This window comes from Arachis ipaensis, chromosome B5 (genome assembly GCF_059453495.1).
Source record: "Arachis ipaensis isolate K30076 ecotype BB chromosome B5, ASM5945349v1, whole genome shotgun sequence".
Lineage (NCBI taxonomy): Eukaryota > Viridiplantae > Streptophyta > Magnoliopsida > Fabales > Fabaceae > Arachis > Arachis ipaensis.
In genome coordinates, this window is record NC_142440.1 from 15930495 (window position 1) to 15955179 (window position 24685).

The following is a 24685-nucleotide window of genomic DNA, read 5'->3' on the forward strand; positions in this document are numbered from 1 at the left end:
ATTATAGAATAAGTCCACAATTTTTTACTAACCATTTATCACGAAAAGCTGTTTTGGGTTTAGTTAATTTTCTTTTCCACCATTTGAGGAAAGAAATGGCGCTTGGGAAAGGGGAAGAACCAACATCAACCATGATTTGACATTTAAGAAAGTCAAATATTTGAATGACCCCACCTTTTTGGGAGGATTAATGTTCAGTGCATCATGAATATCATTCTCAATCTTCAAAATCTGCTAATATGGGAGCACGATGCATAACTGACACATAATTAGTCCAATCATGAACATTATTTAATTAATTGAAAGTTGGAAACTAACTACGTGCTTGCATGATGATAAAGCATTAGGCGAGAAAATGATACTTGATCTAATAATAAGATCTTTACACTAGAAATACCATAAGTAAGGTGTTCTGGATTCATGAATTGTAATCACCTAGCAAGAAAGAAATTAAAATGGCAGTGTCAATATCCAGAAGAAGATCAAAACCATATAGAAAGCAAGAAGCTAAACAATCTTATTTTCATTTTAGTGCCATATACAACTTTCTGAGTAGAATATCTGTTGCATTGTTCCTTCTAATCCTTATATACATGTGGTGTTCCTTCTCCACCATTATAACTGGAAACATAGTTCATGTTTGCTTCTCTTCTTCAAGGAAGCTTCATAGCCTCTATTGTCTTTCTGCAGGCACTCATCCCTCCTTTGAAATCCCAACTTCCACAAACAATCACAGTTTCTTAGCACCTCGAATATTCGAAGGCAACAATGCAACTGAGCCTGTTAAGTTTTCAGTTGGATCAAATCTTGTTACTAGCAACAATGGAAGATATGATGAAGAGGTTGCAAATGCAGTGAAGGTTGTTGAGGAGCATTTGCAGGTTCATCGATCGTGGAGGTCGAATAGAAGCAATGCAGAATCATGCAGTGGTGAAGGGATATATGTGTATGACTTGCCATCCAAGTTTAACAAGGATTTGGTAGGTCAATGCAGCAAGATGATTCCATGGCAAGATTTTTGTAGTTACTTAAGCAATGATGGATTTGGAAAGGCTATTATTGCTAATAATAAGTTTGGTAAAGGATGGTATCAAACTCATCAATACTCACTTGAACTCATATTCCATTCAAGGATTTTGAAGCATCCATGCAGGGTTTATAATGAGAATGAAGCAAAGATCTTCTATGTGCCATTCTATGGTGGCTTAGATGTGCTGAGATGGCATTTCAAGAATGTTTCAAATGATGTGAAGGACGGTTTGAGTTTGGAGCTGGTGAATTGGCTTCAGAGACAGAGGCCATGGAAAAGAAATGAAGGTAAGGATCATGTTCTTGTGTTGGGAAAAATCTCATGGGATTTTAGGAGAACTAATAATAGTGAATCTCCATGGGGTACTAGATTGTTAGAGCTTGAGAAAATGCAGAATCCAATCAAGATCTTGATCGAACGCCAGCCGTGGCATGCGAATGACATTGGAGTTCCTCATCCAACTTACTTCCATCCAAGTTCAGACAATGACATCATTTCATGGCAACTGAAAATCATTAGATCGAATCGCAAGAGCCTTGTTAGTTTCGCTGGAGCGGCGCGCTCTGATGCAGAGGACAGCATAAGAAGAATACTAATAGATCAATGCAGTAGCAATGGTAGATGCAAGTTTCTGAATTGCAGTTCTGCCAAGTGTAATGAGGCAGAGTCAATCATAGATGTTTTTGTTGAGTCAGAGTTTTGCTTGCAGCCTCCAGGGGATAGCCCTACAAGAAAGTCTGTTTTCGATTCGCTGATATCGGGTTGCATCCCAGTTCTGTTTGATCCTTTCACAGCTTATTACCAATATCCATGGCATTTACCTGAGGATCATGACAAGTATTCAGTGTTTATAGATAAGAAAGAAGTGAAGGAAAAGAATTTGAATGTGGTGGAGAGGCTAAGCAATGTTTCATCAAGAGAAAGGGAAAACATGAGGAGGTATATTGTGTATGAACTTCTTCCTGGTTTAGTATATGCTGATCACAATGCCTTGCTTTACAAGTTTCAGGATGCATTTGCTATTACAATCAATAATCTGCTTCTGAGGGGTACAAGATTAGCTACATGATTCTTTCATTACACCTTTAATCAATATTTGTAACTATATTTTTTATCAATGACAATGTGTTAATTGTTTGAATTGGCACAGGCCGGTTTCCGATTCCACAAGCAATAAAATATTACATGGATATGAAAAATGAGATAATACTATAACACTTGTGGATTCCTATATTCCAAGGCATATTCATCCTAATTTGATTAACTATGTGAACAATAAGAATATACCAGTTGAATTCTTATGATGCTTACTCTAGAAGCTAATAAAAATATAAAACTATGTATAGATATAACAGTTGGACAAATAGCACTCTAGATTCTAGTGTTTGTTCCCCATTGGATGAGAATATTAACATCGTAATCTTAGAATTATTTTAGTTGCCTTCTTGGTCATGTACTTGTACTACAACATACTTTGATCCTTCATTAGTGTTAACAGTTCAGAAATCACTTTCATTAATTAGTTTACAAGTTCAACTGAGTTTGAGAAGATATCACAGAATGGCAAGCCAATCAGTTCATTATTTCATAGTTAAAGTATGCTCTTTTTCTTATACACTAATATGAATATGATACCTACTGCACTTATTTATCTCCTTTTTCTTTTTAATATATTATAATCTCTTACCTTAATTGGTTTGTAGGATGGGAGGGGAAATGATGTGAAACTGGGAGAATACAAAGGAAAAGTCCTTCTCATTGTTAATGTTGCCTCACAATGGTAATTAATCTCCAAATTAATTAAGTGCTTCAGTTGAACTTACCATGATTTCATAGTTCATATACAAAGGTGAAAAAGCTTTATAATTTTCATTGATGCAGTGGGTTGACCAATTCAAACTACACAGAACTTAATCAATTGTATGACAAATACAAACAAAAAGGTATGTTTTTTCTTGTCATATATATTTCCTTTCCAATTAGGAGGATACAAATTCATTATTGAATGATCATAAGATAAAGCTGTGCACTGTGCAGGGCTTGAAATTCTAGCATTCCCATGCAATCAGTTTGGAGCACAGGAACCTGGAACTAATGAAGAGATAGCAAATTTTGTTTGTACTCGCTTCAAAGCTGAGTTTCCCATTTTTGACAAGGCAAGAATTCTTTGGTATCTCATTAGAATTCTTTTGTGTCTCCAAGTGTAACATAACATGTGCATGTTGTTGATTAAATTCGAATATAGGTGGATGTGAATGGTGAGAATGCTGCTCCACTTTACAAGTTTCTGAAATCAAGCAAAGGTGGAGATAATATCAGGTGGAACTTCTCCAAATTTCTTGTTGATAGAGAAGGCCATGTTGTTCATAGTTATGAACCCACAACTTCTCCTCTTAGCATTGAGGTAAATATGTGTATATATATGCATAGCACAATTTCATTTGTGTGATTTCATGCACAACTCCAATAAAATGTTTCTCATTAATCTGCAGAAAGACATCAAGAATCTGCTGGAAGCATGAATGAGCAGTGGAGATTTGCCGCAACATATGAATTGTAATGAATAAGAATTACTCCTACCTTCTTCATGTTTGTGAAATAATTAAATGTATTCATGATCTATTCATAAATCATAGTAACTATCAATCAAGCCTGAGGCTACTTTTCTTTTGGGGATATGCATGTGACCTCAAAGATTCTAAAAGTTACAAATCCAAATTTAAAACTGAACAGTGCCTATTTATTTTGTCCTTAAAGTTGTAATTATATACAGTAACAAAAGAGATCATGCTACTTATAATATGGTAGATGTAAAAGAAATCATTATACATGAAGTTCTCAATCATATAAAGTTTGAATAGTGGATAATACCACAAACCAAAATAGTCATTCATCTTTTTTGTTATGAGGAAACAACAAAAATAAAAGAGGAGGAGGAATATAAAAATTATATTAGCTATGAAAATTATTAAAACAAGATTTTTTAAACAAAGATGATGTTAGAATATAATTAGGACAAAAATTCAATAAAAAACAGAATATGATAAAAACAAGTGTAAAACCCTTTTAAAAAACTAGCTCATGAGGCTTCATGCCTTGCTTGAGGGAAAACCTAGCACCAATATATGCCTTCAAATCTGGAACGCTTTCAATGGCTTTTAACAAAGCAGAGTCCACCGTTTTCTGATCATCTTTCTTCTCCTGGGGCAGAACTTTTTTCTCCTCTTTCTCTGATTCAAAGAACTCTCCCTCTTCCTTTTTCTTCTTCTTCTCAGCTTCCTTTGCAAAATATTTGTCATCAAATTTATCCACATTAACACCAGAGACATCTACTTTGGTTGATGTACCAATGACGTCTCAAAGGCACTCCATTGATTTTGAAAGGGCCAGTAACAAGAAGCAAGCCCGAAGGAAGCTGCTTCAGGAACACTACCCTCTTTCCCTTAAATCTGCCAGCTAGAAGAATCAGCACTGTTCCAGGAGTAATGCTAGCCCTGAGCTTGGTAGGTTTGGGCTTGTGCTTGTTGACAAGGGGTTTCTTGACGTCATCAGCAGGATAAAATTTGGGAGGCTTCTGAGAAGGTGCTTGAGGCTTAGGTTTGGGATCGTGGCGAGGCAAAACGCCGCCGTTTTTGACCTTGATGGCCCAGAGTCCCCTCTTGTGGTACATCTTGGACCTCGAGTACTTTCCGATTCCCCTAATCAGTTCGGGGTTCCGGCTCACCTTCCTCGCTGTTCTCTGCTTCGGCGCCATTGCTGCTCCACTCCCACTCGCGCTTGCTGCAACAAACCCTAGTTTTAGTTTTTTGCAGCACAGACGCAAATGCCAATTAGGATCAATTATATTCTAACAGATGAAATATAAAATTTTAAAATACTATATCATTGTATATATTGAAAAAAAATTTAAAATTTACTTCAGATATGATAACTGATTATTTTAGTTGTATGAAGCATTATTAAAAAAAAAAAATCTAAAAATACTATCATCATTAAATATGTTGCTGAATATAACTTCTATATAATATAATTATTGACTTGATATATATACATGTCATAAATTATAATTTGTTAATTTTTTATTATATTATATTATAATTTATTTTATGCTTAATTTGGCCGAATTTTTTTCTGTTATAAAATAAAAAACATCAATTTCCATAACAAATTATTCTGTCATTATATTTCGGAATTCAATTTTTTTTTTGATAATTTTTAGAGTTAAACTCTAAAATAGTCCTGAGATTGACGTCATACACTAAAATCGTTCTTGAGATTCCAATTGCACCAATTACGTCCCTGAGATTGAAAAAATGCAGCATATACTTCCCTGACCTATTTTCTATTAACGACGTGATGACATGTCATGATAACGTGGACTGTAAGTGACACGTATCACTTCATGATTTGGCCACGTATAATGGTATGATGATGTGGTGACCAGTGACACGTGGCATGCTGACGTGGATAGTTGTGCCACGTGTCACAATGTTATTTGGCCACGTGTCCGTTTGTGTCACGTATCGCAACAGTATTCGTCCATGTGTCATCCATTATGTCATCGTTGTATATGCACTAAATTAGTCCCTCACTTTGCATTAAATGACTCATTTTAGTCCCTGAAATTGAATGTCGTGCACCAAACTAGTCCCTTCACCAATTTTTTCTCCTTTTTTTTAAATTTAAAATTTTAATATCTTGGATACACTAATTTCAATTCTATTTTTTCATATATCGTTTAAATACAAGTGCTTTCATAAAAATTTTTTAGATTTTACTTTTTAGTTTTAATTATATAATTTTTTTAATAATTTAACATTGGTAAATTTTGTAATATATAAGTATGTTATTATAAAAAAATAATTATATGATTGATTAGACACATTTTTTTATAAAAAAAATATGTGTTTTTAACAATAAATTAATAATTAAAATAAACATTTTTTTCTTATGAAATACAAGTTTTCGTTATGTGTAAATGAGCTAGATTGAAAGCACTTCAAGCACCCTCACTACTATCTTTGACCTCTGCAGTCTAGACGAAAGAGGTCGGAGATGGTAACGAGGGAAGCTTGAAATGCCTTCACGTCAACTCCAAGACGGCAGTTATTAGGGGTATCCGCAAGAAAAAAAATATTTTATAAAAGTATTGAAAGATGTCGGAGATGGTAGTGAAGGTGTTTGAAAAGCCTTCACGTCAACTCTAAGTCGGCGGTTAGGGTATTTGCAAGAGAAAAAATATTTTATAAAAACACTTTTATTTGAAGAACATGTGAAAAAATAGAATTAAAATTAACGTATTCAAAAATATTGAGAATTTTGAATTTATAGAAAAAATGAGAAAAATCTGGTGAAATGACTAGTTTGGTGCACGACATTCAATTTTAGGGACTAAAATGAGTCACTTAATGCAAAGTGAGGGACTAATTCGATGCATATACAACGATGACATAATGGATGACACGTGGACGAATACTGTTGCGACACGTGGCACAAACGGACACGTGGCCAAATAATATTGTGACACGTGGCACAACCATCCACGTCAGCATGCCACGTGTCACTGGTCACCACATCATCATACCATTACACGTGGCCAAATCATGAAGTGATATGTGTCACTTACAGTCCACGTCATCATGCCATGTCATCACGTCGTTAATGGAAAATAGGTCAGGGACTAATATGGTGCACTTTTTTCAATCTCAGAGATGTAATTGGTACAATTAGAATCTCAGGGACGATTTTAGTGCACGACGCCAATCTCAGGGACTAATTTGGAGTTTAACTCAATTTTTATAAGTTCACACATGACATAGGCAAACTAATGGAAATATGCTGAAGTTCACCCACACATCGGCAAATTTTTTAAAATTTACAGAAGTTTGTCTAGGTTAGCGGCAAACTCGTTGCAATGCCTAAGATTTGCCTATCTTTTAGGCGAACTTGTCCTCCTCCCTTAACACAAAATACATTCTATAAATGATAGTCAACGAGTGTTCTTCATTTATCTTTGTATTTATCTCTCATTCTACTTCTTTTTATTTTGATTCTTATCATTTAAAATATTTGAAATACCATTCAAAGGCGAAACTAGGTAATATTTAACAAGGGGCCAAGATTTTTTTTTTTTGAATTTTTATTTTAATAAAAAATAATTAAAAATATATAAAAAATTAATTTAAAATAATAATTAAGACTTAAACTTATTTCTTAGAAGATATTTTTCTTGACGTATATCAAAATAATTAAACACAAATATCTTAAAATTAACCTTAAAATATTGTAAAGATAGGTTGTTTCATTTAAAATATACAAATATTATTCAATTTCTTTTTAGATGTTTCATGCAAAATTATAAAAAAAAAATATTAACAACATATATCTATGCTTTATTTAAATAATTTAAATCACAACTATAATTTATGCAATGAAAAAATCAATAACAATATTACTAGAGTTGAAATGAATTAAAATTTATAACTTACATAAATCTGCAATTTCTTTCTCAATGTAAATGACTAAATTATTTGCAAAAAATTCATCTGTCATTTTACTTCTAAGTCTTGATTTTTCTGTTTCTTTCAATCTTTGACATAACTCAAAGTGTCCAGACATCTTTTAAATGATTTGGTATATCAAATACATAATATTGCAATTGAGCATTTAAAAGAATTCTCTCATGATTAGAAAAATATTAAGGATAGAACTTTTCAGTTAACTTACATATATTCTGAATATTAAACAACTTAAAATTGTCTTTAGGATCTAAAGCAGTACTTAAAGTCAAAAGCTCCATGGTTTTCTCATTGAATCTACTATTTAACTCTTGTATTTGAGAGTGAGTAAAAAACACATCTGCTTAATAATGATGCTCAACTGTTATCTTTGGTTGACGAGATCGACCTCTTTCAACCGTGTACTATGTACTCATTTCAGGGATGTCAATTTCATGCTTCTTACAAAACTTCTTAACAGTCTCAAGTAAATTGCACCAACCTTTATCTTTCAATGTTAAAGAAGTAGTTTTGATGTGGAAACAACGTACATTGCATTCAAAATATCTTGGAATTTTGTTGTAATACTTAGCACAAAATATTAGTAATTCCCATAATTTTCTTTATCAAATATAATGCAAAAACAAATTCAAACGAAGATAGCACTTTGTTGACACCATAAGCCTCACCTCTTTGAGCATAAGTTATACCATCTTCAATAATTCATCCATCCATTCTTATTATATAAAAGTTGATACGAACTCTTTGTACATTGGATCTAAGCCATGTTTCTTCTTGTAATGATGTCACATCATCTATTTTGATTACTTAACAAAATCTTAGAAATTAACCAATTAATTTTTAGTAAAATATTAAAAAAAATTAAAACTATAACTCCCATGTATAATTAATTAATTTATTACATATTATTATTCAATAAAAATATGAAACATTAATTAAATATAATAAATATTTATATTAAAAGTATCGTAATAATAATATGATCATAATAAATTTTAAATTACAGAATATTCAAATTCTATCATATTTGACCTACTTATATATCTATCATACATAAGACTTTTATCACTATTACCTCATTTCATAATTCGTAATTCGTCTATAAAAAATATTTACACTAACAAATGAAGAAGAGTTTGTCTACTTATAAATGATTCTATTAGATAATTAGATACAAAATAAAAATATTTATTATATTTTTAAAATAAATTTACGAAAAAATACTCTTATACCTTTTACTATTTATAATTTTTTAAGTTTTTGTAATAATTTACATATAATTATATTTTAAGATTCTTATAATTATACTTATTTCAATATGCTATTTAAATCAAAGAATTAATTTTGATCATTTTTCAATACTATTTTGAGTTTGTATCACTTGAAACATTGTTTGATAGAGTGTGTTAAAAAAATATTAACAAATATTTTTACTTTATACTATTTAAATTATTCTTATTAAAAATAACGTATTCAATATATATACAGAAGATAATAAATATTCTAAAAAATTTTATTCTTACTATTATAAACGTCATTAAAAACCTGTATGTACTAAGAGAAGAAAAATAAATAGATGTCAAAGAAAAATCTACAAAAATACAAAAAAAAAAAAGTTTTCGTGCAATAACATAAAAATTATTACAAATTCAAATTATATTTATCATAACAATTTTCATAAAATTATAAATTACTAACTCAATCGTTACTGCATATTCAAAATTATATTAAAGGTTGCAAATCAAAGTACTACAATAATTTTTGTGCTATTTGATAAAAAAAAAATATTAGACATAACTATTTTAAATCTAATTACACTCCAAGTCTCCAATGGCATTAAAGCACTATCTCAATTAAAGAATTTATACAACATCACACTTATATTAGAAGTCAAAGTAAATGATTTTAACTTTTAAAAAGACTCTCAAATGTTATCAAGATATTTGTCCCAACAAAAAAATACTGAAACTCGATCCCTATTACAACAAATCTAATAGGTAATACTACAAAAAAATTATTTATTAAAAATATCATTTATATTCTTCATTGATTATAGGAACTTACTTCACCAACACTAATATCGTCAGATATAGATGACATACCAATCAAGAGATTAAAGAGAAGAAAAAGTAAACGAATCTAAGACACATCTTCACATGAAGAACAGTTTAGATAATAGAAAATGTATACAAGTTAACAGTTTAGAAAGAATATGTTTTCATAAGAATATACGAAAAAAGAGACAAGTCTAACAACAACCGAAAATTAAAAAAGGAGGACAAACACCACATAAAAAGACTAAGTCTGTCAATTAAAACAAATGCGAAAATAAAAACAACAATAAAGATATAGCTTTGTATAACTTCAATATAAAAATTTTTTGTATTATAAAATATTTTAAATAAAAAACATATCAAATTTAATATTAATTTGTATATTTTAATTAATTTTTAAATAATATAATACTTATTAAAACATATTTCATACTATAATTAATTTATCATTCTGTGCATCGCGTGAATATGAATCTAGCGTTATTAAAAACGGTATGAATAGTTGTAAACATTTTGATCAAGCTACAAATAGAATAAAGGTGAGAACTGCATCTTGTATCTCCAACTCTTTGCAAAGTACCTACTTAATTTGCACATTGGCCTATTTCTAGATCATTATTGGCAATCAATTTTGCATTTTCAATTTCTTGAGCTTTTTGTAGTTGATCATGTCGTTTGAAAGATGCACCAACAATATTGACAATAGCAGTTAATTGTGTGAAAAATTCATGAATTTGAAGTACTTTTCTTTAAGCAGCCGACGGTGCTAACTGCAATTTATGAGCAAAACAATGGACATAATATGCTTGTTGGCAATCAATAAAAAATAAAGCTTATAAACCATTCCATTTCCCTCACATATTGCTAGCACCATCATACCCCTGACCTCGAATGTTTTCAATTTGGAGATTATAAATAGAAAGTATAGACACTAATTCTTTTTTCAAAGTCAAGGCACTAGTATCACTAACATGTACAAGATCAAAGAAGCGTTCATGAACAAAACCATCCATATCAACAAATCTCAAAACTATAGCCATTTGTTCTTTTTTAGATTCATCACGAGTTTCATCAATAATAATACAAAACTTGGCATCTCCAATATCTTTTTTAATTAAATTTCTCACCATTGTAGCAAGAACATGTAGAATTTCCTTCTGAAAATCACTTGAAGTATATTTAGCAAATTTAGGAACATTTTCCAAAACAAGCTTTTGAACACTATTATTGTTAGATCCCAAAAATTTTTAACAATTCAATAAAATTACCTCGATTATATGAACTCAAACTTTCATCATGCCCCTATAAGCACAACCTTGAAAAGGTAACCATCTAATACAATCAATAGATGCTCCAAGTCTACGTCGATTATTCTCAATTTTTTTTTTATGTTGTCGCTTCATAAGTGTATCAACATGTTGTGATTGCTTCATCAAATCATCACATGATTTTGTTACCTTGTGATGGAACGAACGAGGACATTTGTCAATATGATTTAAAAGAGGACAATCCTTTCCACTATTTACCTTCTTCCAATTCTTGAAGTCGTTTTTAAAGAAGGCATTTGAACCTGTATTGATTGAAGATTCCTTAGCAAATAGGTAGCATGGTAAATAATATACAACATCATCTTCAATAAAATACTCTAACCATGAAGGGTATAATTCAAACCAAGAAGCTTGAAAACGACGACATGACTTGTATCGCTCGAGAATGGATAATTGTCAAGTATTTGTTGATTCGTTCCAGCTTTAAGATAAGCTCGATGAATTTCATCTCTTTTACTTAGATGAAACTTTCAAATTATTGGTCGAATTCTCGTATCTCTTACCAAATGACATACTTCCATTTGTTCAAGATTAAGTCGTGGGCACTTTGACTTTGAACTATCTTGTTGAGGATCTAAAGTATTGACGTTTGATACCTCAAGTGTTAAAGAAGTTGGTTATTGATGTAACAATATTAGAAACATCTTCACTCTTTTGGCTAGTCTTTTTAAAAAAGAGTCTATTATTTTCATCTTACCCATAATTCAACTAAAATCCTACAATTGAGAATATACATAAATAAATATTATACAACTTAACAAAATTTAATTAATTTTATTTTTTACAAATTAATAATATCAATGTCACAAACAATTAATAATGAAAGAAAAAATTTAGAAAAGATATGCTAAGTTAATATTATAATTGTATAATTATCATCTTCAAATTTTTTTAAAAACTTAAATTATTATTATAAAATTATAGGCTAAACAAATACTTAAACTTAAGATCGAAGGCTAAAGTTATCAATTAAACTTTTTAAAAAATAACAAACTTTGAATTTTAATATATATTGATATTCATTAATATATTTTGATAAAAATTTATGATAATAGTATAACCTTTAAAACTCTCATTGCTCGTTATTTTTCAATGATAAAGACTATATATCTTTTTACAGTATGAACATTGTTGTATCTCCAGTGTCGGCAAAAAAATTAGAACTTGAAAAATTAATAAATAATAATTACAATTTACAAGCCAAATAAAAAAAAGAGGGACATATTAATACGGAAGGAATTAAAGTAAGATTTATAAAAAAATAATTTACAAAGACAAAAGAAAAGAGAAGAATAAGTGAGTGACTTTTTTTTTTTGTTAAAGACTCAAAGAGTGACATTAAGAAAGAGAAAAAAAAGAACATATTTTTTATTTTTGATTCAATTTAAAAATACATCATATAATAAATGATTTATTACGTTTTTTTTTTTAATTTAAAACTACAATTAGTTCATGGCTCAAATTAAGTCCATGGTCCAAACTAAATCCATAAAGTCTGATTAAGTGGAGGAGGTCATACATTTTTAACTTGGAGGACCACTCTTCTTTTTTGTTTTTTTATAAAGAAAATATTTTTTTAGGGCCATTGCCTCTCCTCCCTAGTATATAACTTCGTCCTTGATACCATTGTAATCAATTTATTATGATAAAAAATTTGTGTTTGATCAAAATGGATCTGCTGTATTTGGTTATGTTCAATCAATTTTTGTATACTTGTCAATTGAAGTGAGGGATCTAATAACGATAAAAAATTTTGTAGTACATGTCATTGGTCAATACCACGCAAAGAAAGTGAGAAAATTTATTATATATATTCGATAGAGGTAGACAACACTTTTATTTAAAAAAATGTATTATGTTGTTCACATCGTGTATTTAATTACTTTATTATTATCTTATTTTTCATAGATGATACTTTTTATTATTTTAATATGTCATTAACTCATTATCACTTCTAATATATTTTTTTTATCTAGGTATCAAATATGTTGAATTTGAGAAAATAAAAAACAATAATTTGATGATGATTAACATTATAGTTTTGGGTTAAAAGTCCAAAAGTATGGTTGATGTATGTATTCAGTGTGCAGAAAATTAAAATATGTTAAATAGGTCCAAAATTCCCAAGAGCCAGCACTTATTCTCTTCTCTGTCCCATATCTAATGTACCCAACACTCTAATCAAACACTCTTCTCTCTTCGGATTGTAACCTACGTGACTAACTGTAAATCAAGGATGAAAAGTTTCACAAGCAAAAAGGTATGTTCAGATTAGGGTTTTATCAAAATAAAAAAGGTGATCACCAAGTCTCAACATTAAAAAGAAAAAAAAAAGAAGAAAAAGTCAAATGCCGGTGCCAAAAGCAAAAATCAAATCAAAGGTTGAAAAAGAAGAAAAATCAACATAGCAATTCTATGTTTGTGCAACCACTGTAGCTTGTTGAAAGGAACTTGTTTGCTTTGTTATTGATCATTTGTCAAGAGACAAAATCAAATTGTCTCCTGCATAATCAACATTATAGACTCAATAACAACACTGATTTAAATCCAGTTTGAAGTTAAAGTGTACAAAAATTAAAAAAGGCCATAGATTCAACCCTCTTTTTCTAGGACATTCAGAACCTTCAGAATACATGATGACAAAGAGATATGTCTAATCACGGGTTGGCACAATCATTTTTCAAATGACCATCTGTTGGTCGACCTGTGTGGGAGGACTTCTTTAGAAGTTGATGATGAGAACCCCGCAAATGGGGCACCTAGAACAATCTGAACATGCCACCTAAGGGGAGTCAAGGAGAGTCAAATCCTGAAGGTTACAATGATGGGATGTTGGCAGATTTTAAAATCCATAATAGTTCTGCGATCAGAGATCTAATGATGGATTCTTCTAAAATTAACCATGTGTTCGATGGTGAAGTAGTAGAGAATGAACTTGTGGATATACCAAATGAGGAGGATGAAGAGATAAATAACTTCACAGTCTCATAAGTCACGCTGACATAGTCTGCTATTTTCAAACTGTACAATCATCCCATTCACTTTTTCATGTTGAACCTCGAGTCAATGAATCGAGATTGGTCTTTTGGTCAGGGAGGCCTCAAAGATGATCTAACGAATGAGTTTGAGATTGGGTAACAATTTGAAAACAAAAAAGAAGTCATTATGGCAATTAAAATGTATAACATCAGGAGGGCTATAGAATATAAGATATTAGAGAGTGACAAGTTGAAGTATAGTGTACAATGTACTAAGTTTGGGTCGGTTTATCAATAGAGCATATGCCTTTTCTATTGCCAAAGTAGAAAAAATAGGAGGTAAGGAGATACAACGACCCTCATTCTTGCATGCAAACATCATTAGGCTAGACCATGGAAGGCTGAACTCGAAGGTGGTAGCTTAACACATATTCAAAATGGTCAAAATAGATCAAACGATTAGTATAAGAGTTCTTCAAGGATCTTTGAGAATCACCTTTGATTACAAAACGTCTTATAAAAAAGTTTGGCTTGCAAAGTAGAAAATTATTACCAGGATATATGGAGATTGGAAGGAAGTGTACAACGAACCTCCTAGGTGGTTATTCGCAATACAAATGTACTTATCCGGTAAGATTTATTGTATTGCATTCAGTTACATATGGTTTCTTGTATTTTAATATGTTCCAACAACTATGGTGATTTAGGTACTTGATGCAACTTGTAACACAAGGTGATAATAACAGTGCTATGTTTCGTCAGACATTTTTTACGTTTCCTCCTTGTGTAGAGGCTTTCAAGCATTGCAAACCATTTATCTCCTTGATAGCACTCACTTGGATGAATCATTAATGTGTCGTGGGACATAGGCTGAAGGTGGTGGAGAGGCATGCATCTATGCAAAACAGCTCTATATAGTGTGGTTAGCTATCCCTAGACGTAGCTCCCTGACAACCCATGACATCGGTGGATGGGTCGAGAAAAATCTTAATCCAATCTAGTATAAACCCAGTCTGAGTGTCGAGATCTTGTGTTTGGAGCTCGGGATGATAAGATTGTGAAGTAGACAAATCCTTCTGGCTAAATATAGGATCAAAACGAATCTTCCATTGATGATTGAGGTCTACCTCTAATGCCTGCCCCTGATGACTAAGCTCGAAATTTGATGACTGTGTCAGATGTGGTGGTCTGAGTGTCAAATAATCCACAGGGATGGTTCCTCTACTATCTGTCACATCTTGCAACTTCCTTTACTATCTGCAACTCAACAACTGTATACTCCTTTACTCTTTGTAGGCCAATGAGAGAATGACTGGTGAGCCGCACTAGCCTCGCGCCTAAGATGCGCTCTGTCCCGTCTCCCTCTTCATGGTCACACTTGTGGGAGTTTGCCATTTTCCGGCTTATGCAACTATGGAGCAAGTGGGTCGTCAACTGGTAGATTCCCAGGAATGTCTCCAACCACAACATCCAGCCGATCACCTAATCCTACCAAGACTAGATGTGCCTATCAAAAGTACCATCATAGATATTCCTATGATGGGCACAGATCAAATGCGTGATGTATAAAGATGCAATTGTTCAACTGAGCCTCCCACATCTCGTACCAGTTTCTTAAATAATCAGGGTACCACTCGACTCTACCAAGTCTACTATCATGTCTATGTAGCTCCTCAATGTTAAGTGGCATCATAGGAATGTGCTGCAAACCACCGAATTGCCTGACAACAGGATCCATCTGATGCCACCCCACAATCGCAAAGCACAATAGTGGACACATGAAAACATATGAGGGTTCAGCCTGTACTACCCTTGATGGAACCATGTTCTGGATATGTGAGTCAATATATGGAGTCCAGTCGACTTGTACACATTGCTAAGACAATACACTCAATATTAAGATAAGAGTAAAATAAAATCGAAGCACAACACAAAGATATTTAACTAAAAATGCAACTAATTAGATATATTATAAATCCCAATGTTGTTCAGAATCTGTCTCCAAGACCGAAGCCTGGTTTGCACAGTGTCATTTCACGACTTGTGACACACATACACCTATAATATAATGATATATTAAAATTTATACAACCATAAACATTAACTTACATGAGAATGAAACATAATTTTTTAAATGCATATAATACCTCTATAAAAAAAAGCCACTGCTCAAATTTGTTAGGTCGACAACTACAAATGTTATGATATGCCCAAGACAAAAGCAACTCCCACGTCTACCTAAGTTTTGTTGACTATAATCGGTGGTATGGCACACGTGACGGTACAACCATCCAAGCACAACTGAACCCCAAGATAGCTAGTCACAGCAGTCCAGATCCTATAAAAGAGGTAGCCATCTGAATGCGGGAGTCGGACACATATGGAAACAAGATGTCCCCTAAGATCTACACTATGTACCCTCGGGTGTACTGCAGTAATCGCTTCTCCGTTGCATCTTCTTCCAAATCCCAACATCCAGTATCTCTGAACCACGATAAGTTGAAAGTTCATTTATTTTGCGCCTGTCTGTGGTAGGACATGGTATACATGTCCTAGTAGCTGCTGACACAGATCCTCCATGAAACATCTATCGTAGAAATGCTCTCATCCACCAATACAGTCATTAATAGGATCTCCATCAATATTAAGATCTAATTGATATGCCATATCATGTAGGGTGATGGTTATTTTTCAATAGGGTAGGTAAAAAGTGTGAAACCCAAACTAAAGCCCAACCATGGTCCTACTGAATCATGTAGGCTACATGCTCAAAATCAGCACGTCTGAGATATATCCTAGTACGCTCGTTAGGTCTTGCCAGTAAATTTCGTTGCGTCCATAACACCCTATTAGGCTAAATTTTTTTTTTTTATGTCAAATTCATGTTTAAAATAATATAAATTTTATATTCATTAAAGACATAACTTAGATGTTATACCAATTGTCTAAGTCTGCTAGCAATATGCTTTACCTGATCTAAGCTATAAAAATTGTTCTCATAGTCTAACAAGTTTTACTCTATCAAAGTAGCTAAAATAAAACATTTAAAAATTAATATCAATAACTTCAACTATTTTACAACTAACAATGATTCTAAATACTTAAATAATTAATATCAATAACTCTAAATAATTAAAACTAAAAAAATAAAAATTAAAACATATTAAATTTACATAACAAATTTAAATAATTAATAAAATATGTCTAGTACTTAACACTAATTTTTAAATAATTAACTCTAAATAATTATCTCTACATTTTTAAATAATTAACCCTAAATAATTATTTCTATATTAATACTTAACATTAGTTTCTACAAAATATCTACTCTGAATTTAAATAAATAACATTAAATAAATTATATATGAAAAAAATAACTTGTAAAAATAGTTTATAAAACTTATTTAAAAGTTGATGTGAGATGAGAGAAAAGGAGAATAAATATTAAAAGTTATTTCTAATTGTGAGAAAAAAGAAGAAGGATTATGTCTTTATGTAATTGGGTAAATTTTTTAGTGTGTGTTTGGATTACAGTTTACAAACGGGAGTTTGAATAAAATTGATTTTGCAAACTTGATTTTGATGAAAAATAGGTTTGTGTTAAAGTGATTTATGTTTGGTAATCTTTGCATCAAAATGAATTATAGTAAAATAAATGTTGTTTGGATTATACTATTCAAAATCACTTGTAGATAAAAAAATTACTAAAATAGACACCAACTTAAATAACTTTTGTATATTATCTTATCATTTTAATTTAGATATTTGAATAGATCTTATTAATTAATTCTATAATAAAATTAATATTTATACACTAAAATAAAAATAATATATAAAAATTGGCAAAATATATTTTTAATTAAAACTAACAAAATATAAATTTTAGAGAGTACTAAGAATAATAAAAAAAATTAAATATTTATCTTGGTAGTAATTGAAATAAATAAAAAAAATTTTATGATATTTTTTATATAGTATATTTTTAGTACTCTTAATACTCTTTTTTAATATGCTATAATTTATTATTATTATTATTATTATTATTATTATTATTATTATTATTATTATTATTATTTATTATTAATTTTTTGTTTAATTTACTTTACCTAATAGAATCAATAAATCATATTATAAAAAGATAATAAAAATAATATAAAAAATTGCAATTATAAAAGTGTATAATATCAAATAAATAATTAATAAAAAATAAAAATAATAAATAATAGAAAAAAAGTTCATGTAAACAAAAATAATACGAATTCCAGAAATAATATAATAACATGCATAAAGGATAAAGTTAGTAAAAGATAAATAAACATGGAGTATTGATGGCTAAAAGTCTGTTGGTGAAACGCAAAAACTCAAAATTATAGCTTCTTGTAAACGTGATTTTGAAAGTAAAATTACTTCTGCGTTTATGGATCAAAAGTTTGTCAAACCAAAAATTGATTACTTCTTCTCTTGTAATACTTTTGCTAAACATACCCTTAAAATTTGTCGAATTTATGGACGAACTTCAATGACTTTATAGGAGTAAATCTCCAAAATAGTCCTCCAGATTGGGCCCGTGCACCAATGTTGTCCCTCAGTTTCTAAATGCTCTAAATGTACCCTCCAATTTGAGCTCCGTGCGAAATCCTGGTCCTTCCACCCAATTCCGGCATGACTCAGCAGTCGAAGCGCTGAGCTGGCAGTTCCACCACCTCCACGTGGGCTTCATCACCCTCCACCATCACCATTGTTCCTCCAATTGGAGCCATTACCCTTCTCTCTTCTTCCAATCTTCCTTTCCCTTTCTCCCTTCCTCAAGCATTGTAGCTCTTTCCATTGGCCTAAGGCTGAACCACCACCGCGAGCCACCATAGCCTCCACCATCTGCGACTACCGCGTCCAACCTCCTCCCTCTATCCTCTCCTTCCCCATCAGGTCCAGAGTTGTCGAGCTTTTTTCCTGGCGAACCACTTCTGCCGGGCCCGAGCTTACTGTCGCCGCCAATCTGCCATCTTCATCACCCTCTTCCACGCACCGAACCCTAGTCCTATCGCAGCTTCCAGCATCTCCATCGCCACCACCATCACCTCCAGTCTTTACCCAGTGCCGCCACATCTTCCTCCCCCATTTCCTCTTCTCAGCTAAAGAGCCGGGTACCTTCATCTTTGTTCCTCATCACCGAACTACTGCTACCGCAATAGCCGCTGCAACCACTACTCTGCCGGTGTCCTCCCCTCGTCTGCTTCTCCTTGTCATTTCCATCACCCATGATGACTAACCCTCCTCTCCTTCCTCATGTTTCGGTTTGTCTTCTTTCTCTGTCTGACCACCTCCAACTTCCCCTATTAGTTTAGGTTTATTTAGAATTTAGTTTTAATTTTCACCAGTTTTAGGCTTAGTTTAGTTTAATTATCTGTTTTAATTGATTTTAGGTGGTTATGATAGGTTAATTTAGTTTGTTGGATTCTGATTGTTGCTGAAAGTGTATGGAAATATTCTCCAAGCTTGAGGAAGAAGAGAAAAGAAGAGAGGAAGAAGAAAAGAGAAAGGGTTGCGGCAGTGGTTCTGAGGTAGTGATCTGAAGGCTGGTGAACTGAGAGAAGGAAAGGGTTGCAATGCTTGAGGAAGGGAGAAAGGAAAGGAGGATTGGAAGAAGAGAGAAGGGTAGTGGCTCCGTTGGGAGGAGAGGAGGAACGATGGTGATGGTGGAGGGTGATGAAGCCCACGTAGAGGTGGTGGAACTGCCAGCTCAGCGCTCCGGCTGCTGAGTCATGCCGAAATTGGGTGGAAGGACCAGGATTTCGCACGGAGCTCAAATTGGAGGGTGCATTTAGAGCATTTAGAAACTGAGGGACAACATTGGTGCATGGGCCAATCTGAAGGACCATTTTGGGGATTTACTCGACTTTATAGAGTTCGAACTTTAATGACTTTATAGAGTTTGTCGCTGATGTGGCTGAATTTGTTCCAATATCTACAAATTTGCCGATCGTAGGGCAAACTTGTTATAACCTCTACAAAAAATAGATTTCAATATATAATGGGAGAATAATTTGTTATGAGAATTAATCATTTTTTTTTATTTTACAACAGAAAAAAAAATCTAATTTGGTCCCCTCGTATAAAATTTTTTTATTCCGCCAATATATATATTATGATTGAACTAAATAATATAATGAATTAACTAATAATCTATGTAATGCTTATTTTGTAAATCTACCCGTAAAATTTCTAGATTTCCAATTCCAATTATTGATGTACAATTTTCTTCAGAGGAACTCATCCATAATAAGTTTAATAATTCCTCCTACTCGCCTACTGTATGCAAGTGCTCAACTGAGTTGTCGTAATGATCTACAAAGTACAAACATTGCACTTTGAATTGACTTGTGTGATTTTAAAGATTTCGTCGCCATTCATTAAATTCTCTATTAAATGTTACTAATAAATAAAACCAATAAATTCTTCGTTTTTAAAAAAAAAAATTAGAAATTAGAACCATAAGAAAATAATAATTTAATTATAAAAATAATAATACCACTCCTATTTTTATAATACAACTTCTCATATGATTTTTTTGCTTTGTAATTTTATAAAAAAAATAGCATTATCAAAATAAAAGTGACAATATTTATTTCCTTTAATTATTAAAGTATAAACGCAAATATGGATAAGCAGGTTTTCAAAAAAAAAATGAAAAAAGAAAGAGAAAACTTTGTAAGAAGATAGAAATAAGAGCTTTCTTTCTGAGTTAGCAGATACATGCTAAAATTATAAATTAATTTTTTTTATGAAAATTGTATAATTTTATATACTTATTAAAATTTAAAAATAAAAATATTATAATAATCTTAATATGTACTTTTTAGAATTCATGTCAACTAATTTTTTAAAGATTTTTCTATTCACAAAATTAAAATAAATGAAAACATCAAACAAGTTTATATTAAAATATAAATTAAATTAAACAAAAAATAATATTTAATTTTAAAAAACTTTAAAATAAATAATTTTTTTTGTTTACAAGTGAGAATCGAATCCAAGGCAAAAAACTACCTACCTAACGAACTTCACTAGCCATGGCTTGAAACAAAAGGATTTGAGGGTTTTAGTTTTTGTTTTCCAAATAATAAAAAACTTGTGAGCTCAATGGAATCTTATAAAACCTTTTTTTCCTCCTCCAAAAACAAACTCCTTAACAAACCCTCGAACAAACCTGAAAAGAAAATTCATAAACCTAATAACCATAATCATGTTATTATGATTCAAATGGGAACAAGCTGATTTAATCGAATGAATTTTCTTTTACTAGATGAATCCAACTAAAATTTTTAATACTTCCTTTCTATACTCTGATTTCTTTCCATCGTGTTGAAACAATTACCAACTTATATCCGTTCTAGACACCCAAAAAATAATCACAACACACCAACACCAGAGAGCCTAATTGTGTTCTGAAATTAATTTCAGCAGAAATTTTTGAACAAGTCAAGATTGTTAAACTAACCCCAGAAATTATCCACCGCCATTTGTTACAGCATTATGTTAGTGCCATCTTGTTACCCAGTGAGAGGGAAAACAAGCATAAGCATAGTTACAAATGCTCACAATCAAGTTGATTTACAACAGAGAGATTTATATACAAAACTGCAACATCTCTTCCATAATAAAAATGTGTTCATCCACGAGTCAGGTCAATACCAGTGTGTGGATGTGCACTTTTAAGATCAGCCGGCTGCGAACCAGGCCAAATGGCTACCGCGGATGAAGATGAGTTGTAGTTTTGATTAGGAGGAGGTGCACTTGCCGGAGAAGCTAACTTGTCGCTACTTTGAGGCTCCGAACCACTATCTTTTGTGCTTGTCACTTGCTTAGGCTTTGCCTTAGAGCTGCCACCGTATACAAAACTGCATACTACCACCTGCACCAAGCAATGTCTCAGTTTCTGAAGCATAACATATGCAAGGAATGATGCATTCTTATGGTTCTATCATAACATGAATGAGCATGCAACAAGAATAAGAATGGCCCCTAGATTGTGATAGGTTTTATATACCTGCACTGGGGTTGCGGCAATAAGCACAGCAACGCCACCACCAATAACATGCCCCTCAGGACTAGAAAGGGAAACACTGATGCCGCCTGTTCTACTACGAGCTCCACCATCGTCCGCAACCAAATAAGAACCAGACAAGCATAAAATTTGAAATCGTCCCTGAGAACGGGAAAATAACATGACATAAGCTTACTAATGCATCATAAGAATCATCAAAGGGGGATACAGACAAAACAAAAGGCATGATGATGCTTGTAGAGTAGTTTAATTCATTTACCTCATAAGTAACACTGACAGTATTAGAAGCAGGTTGACGCATAGTGACTGAAGAAACTATCCCAGTACCAGACATGATGCATACAGCCCTTGGTCTCTGCTGTGCAAATGACAATAACTTTGCTACAATGTCCTGAAACAGAGAAATTCTATCACTAGAGAAACCATGTTTTCATGTACAACAATAAGGCAAACTATGATTATTATTTGAAAGCTGACAATTCAATTAGTGGCTTCCATTAAGTGAAGACATATCTAATGCAATGCAAATAATGTTAATACTAGACAAATAAACTGTTAGAGATCCCAGACGAACAAACCTAATCAACACCCAATGCATTCAGCATTGATCTGTTTTTGGGGCAAGATATCCATCATGTTTAAATACATAAAGCAATGTATTTAGGTCAAAAAAGGGAGGAAAAAAAAAAAGATAATACTAGATAAAAAAGTGCATCAAAAACAAAATATCTAATGATATGGAAGAACATAACTACCTCCCCAGGTTCAACACTTATAACATGAGGTGAGAAGGCCATCCCTGCAGAACTATTCATCCATTCACCTAGAAAACAAAACATACACAAGAATGTCAAATAACACATTTTCAAAGCAAATTTTTTAGATAAAACACTTCCAAGCATAGCAGATAATAATAAGTTTGTTAACCCCACATGGCTTATCATTTAAAAGAGCTACACACAAAACGGAAGGAAAAAGCGCAAAAGCCACTGGCCAGATTTTCATGGTTCTTCTAAGACAAACATTATGTTCGGTTATTCATGGCTACCAAGAAATGATATCAAGAGGAATCAAATTACACAATACTAGTAACCACAATAGATGGAAAAACAATCCAACCATATAAACTACAATGTGTCTATAAATGAAAAACTATTGGTATGAAATGAAAGGCCACGCATCCACCCTTTTCATTCAGTAGATTATAATGACAGCAAATAAAGGAAAATTTAAAATAAGTCACAGGAAATTAACCAGATATTCACATAGTTATCTGCATCTACATTAAGCAAATAGCCAGCCACATACCACTTTATACATCAAATAGAACAAAGTAATCAAACAATAAACGATAATGCTAAAGCTAAGTATACCTAGAGAAGCTAGCTGTTGCTTCCTTCCACTTCCAGGGGGGCGTCCGCGCCGCTTCTTTTCCAAGGGAGTACCGGAGCCAGGAGAGGAATTAGCAGTGGCAGAGAGCCTCAAAGAAACAGGTCCACCAGGACCATACTTTCTTGGCCTCCCTCTTTTCTTCTTTACAGGCTCCCCTGAAGACGAAGGAGGTGCACCACTACCACCTCCACCACCACCTCCTCCACCTCCACCTCCACCAGCACCAGCACCAGCACCAGAACCAGCACCAGCACCTCCACCAGGGGAGGAGGAACCTATGCTGATTCCATGGCCAAAATTAGGATGCTGAGGCTCTGGTGAGAATGCAGAAGCAGCAGGACCAGGGCCACCAGCACCTCTAACGTTTGAGAGAGCCCGGAACCCAGGAGGTCCTTGGAAGCCTCCGGGTTGTGGCTGTGTTGGTGTTCGAGAACCACCAACACCTCCTCCTCCTCCTCCTCCACCTCCTCTATGTATGTAGAATGAGGCAGAGCCGCCAGAGAATGACATTGCTTCTCGCCCATCCATGCATTTACCACAAAAAAAGTTGTATGATTTGTTATTAATGCAGCTTGCTTTTAGGGTATCTAAGTTAATGTAGAGATCCTCTTCAAAACTAGAATCTATTCAACAGCTAAATTACCCAGACGAAAATACCAAAACGAGGTTTAAGAGCGTGGTCAAGAACAAAAAAGCTTCAAAATGTTCGAAAAAGGATGGATCTTTAATCGGAAAACAACAAAAGAAGAGAACGGGATCTAACTATTTTCCAATTGACAAGGTTCTGATATTTGTTTAAGTGAATGCCAGGTTACTTAAGCGAAGATACAGGAAGCATCAAAAGGATGAAATACGAATGCGCTAGTAGAAAGAGTGAGGGAGAGAGTGTGTGAAAGAAAAAGAAAAAGAAAAAGAAGAGAAAGGAAAAAGGAAGTGGCTTAAGAGCTGAAGCAGAGTCACCATTGAAGGCGCATGGCAGATTTTTAGTGAGCGGAGAAATGTAGAAAAATCAAGGGCTTGGATTGAGGAGAGAGAAGCGAGAGTAGCAAGCTGGCAGTTCCGAAATTATGACTGTAACACATTAAGAAAAAATAAAAACCCTAGATTTTCAAATCTAGGGTTTTGACAGAGGGGTGCAGGAGGTGGAAAAGGGAAAAAGCAAGGGAAGAAAAGACAAAGAGTGGGACTTCACTTGGGACTTGAGGAGGAAAACAAATTGAATTTAAACTTTATTATTATTATTATTGTAATTATTATTATTGTTTTCTTTGGAAAAAAAGAGATCCTTTTTTATTATTTTTTTATTTTTTGGGTTAAGGA

The 24685-nt window shown here is 32.6% G+C and overlaps 4 protein-coding genes across 5 annotated transcripts; 2 read left to right on the top strand and 2 right to left on the bottom strand.

Annotated features, from left to right (window-relative positions):
• Window positions 1-455: 455 nt before the first annotated feature.
• LOC107643071 (xyloglucan-specific galacturonosyltransferase 1) lies at window positions 456-2099 on the top strand. The gene has a single exon (XM_016346622.3). The coding sequence runs from the start codon at window positions 456-458 to the stop codon at window positions 2097-2099; it is 1644 nt and encodes a 547-aa protein (XP_016202108.1).
• Window positions 2100-2590: 491 nt separating this feature from the next.
• On the top strand, window positions 2591-3648 carry LOC107643072 (putative phospholipid hydroperoxide glutathione peroxidase). 2 transcript variants are annotated; one of them, XM_088487632.1, is made up of 6 exons: window positions 2591-2626; window positions 2734-2810; window positions 2912-2973; window positions 3053-3186; window positions 3276-3434; window positions 3523-3648. In XM_088487632.1, exons 1-6 carry the CDS (start codon window positions 2591-2593, stop codon window positions 3550-3552), a joined length of 498 nt encoding a protein of 165 aa, XP_088343758.1. In that variant the 3' UTR covers window positions 3553-3648. The 2 variants fall into 2 exon arrangements, with proteins under 2 accessions (XP_088343758.1, XP_016202109.1); XM_016346623.3 differs by having other exon boundaries at window positions 3068-3186.
• A 313-nt stretch (window positions 3649-3961) lies between these two features.
• Window positions 3962-4888, bottom strand: LOC107643073 (large ribosomal subunit protein eL6z). The gene is given in 2 exon segments (XM_088487631.1): window positions 3962-4382; window positions 4384-4888. Coding segments are annotated over 2 exon segments (687 nt in total). The 5' UTR covers window positions 4785-4888; the 3' UTR covers window positions 3962-4096.
• Window positions 4889-21336: 16448 nt separating this feature from the next.
• On the bottom strand, window positions 21337-24578 carry LOC107643074 (AT hook motif DNA-binding family protein). Its single transcript, XM_016346626.3, has 5 exons — window positions 23347-24578; window positions 22729-22796; window positions 22233-22364; window positions 21956-22114; window positions 21337-21820 (listed from the first exon to the last, which is right to left on the bottom strand). The coding sequence occupies exons 1-5, from the start codon at window positions 23891-23893 to the stop codon at window positions 21578-21580; spliced, it is 1149 nt and encodes a 382-aa protein (XP_016202112.1). The 5' UTR covers window positions 23894-24578; the 3' UTR covers window positions 21337-21577.
• Between the last annotated feature and the right edge of the window lie 107 nt (window positions 24579-24685).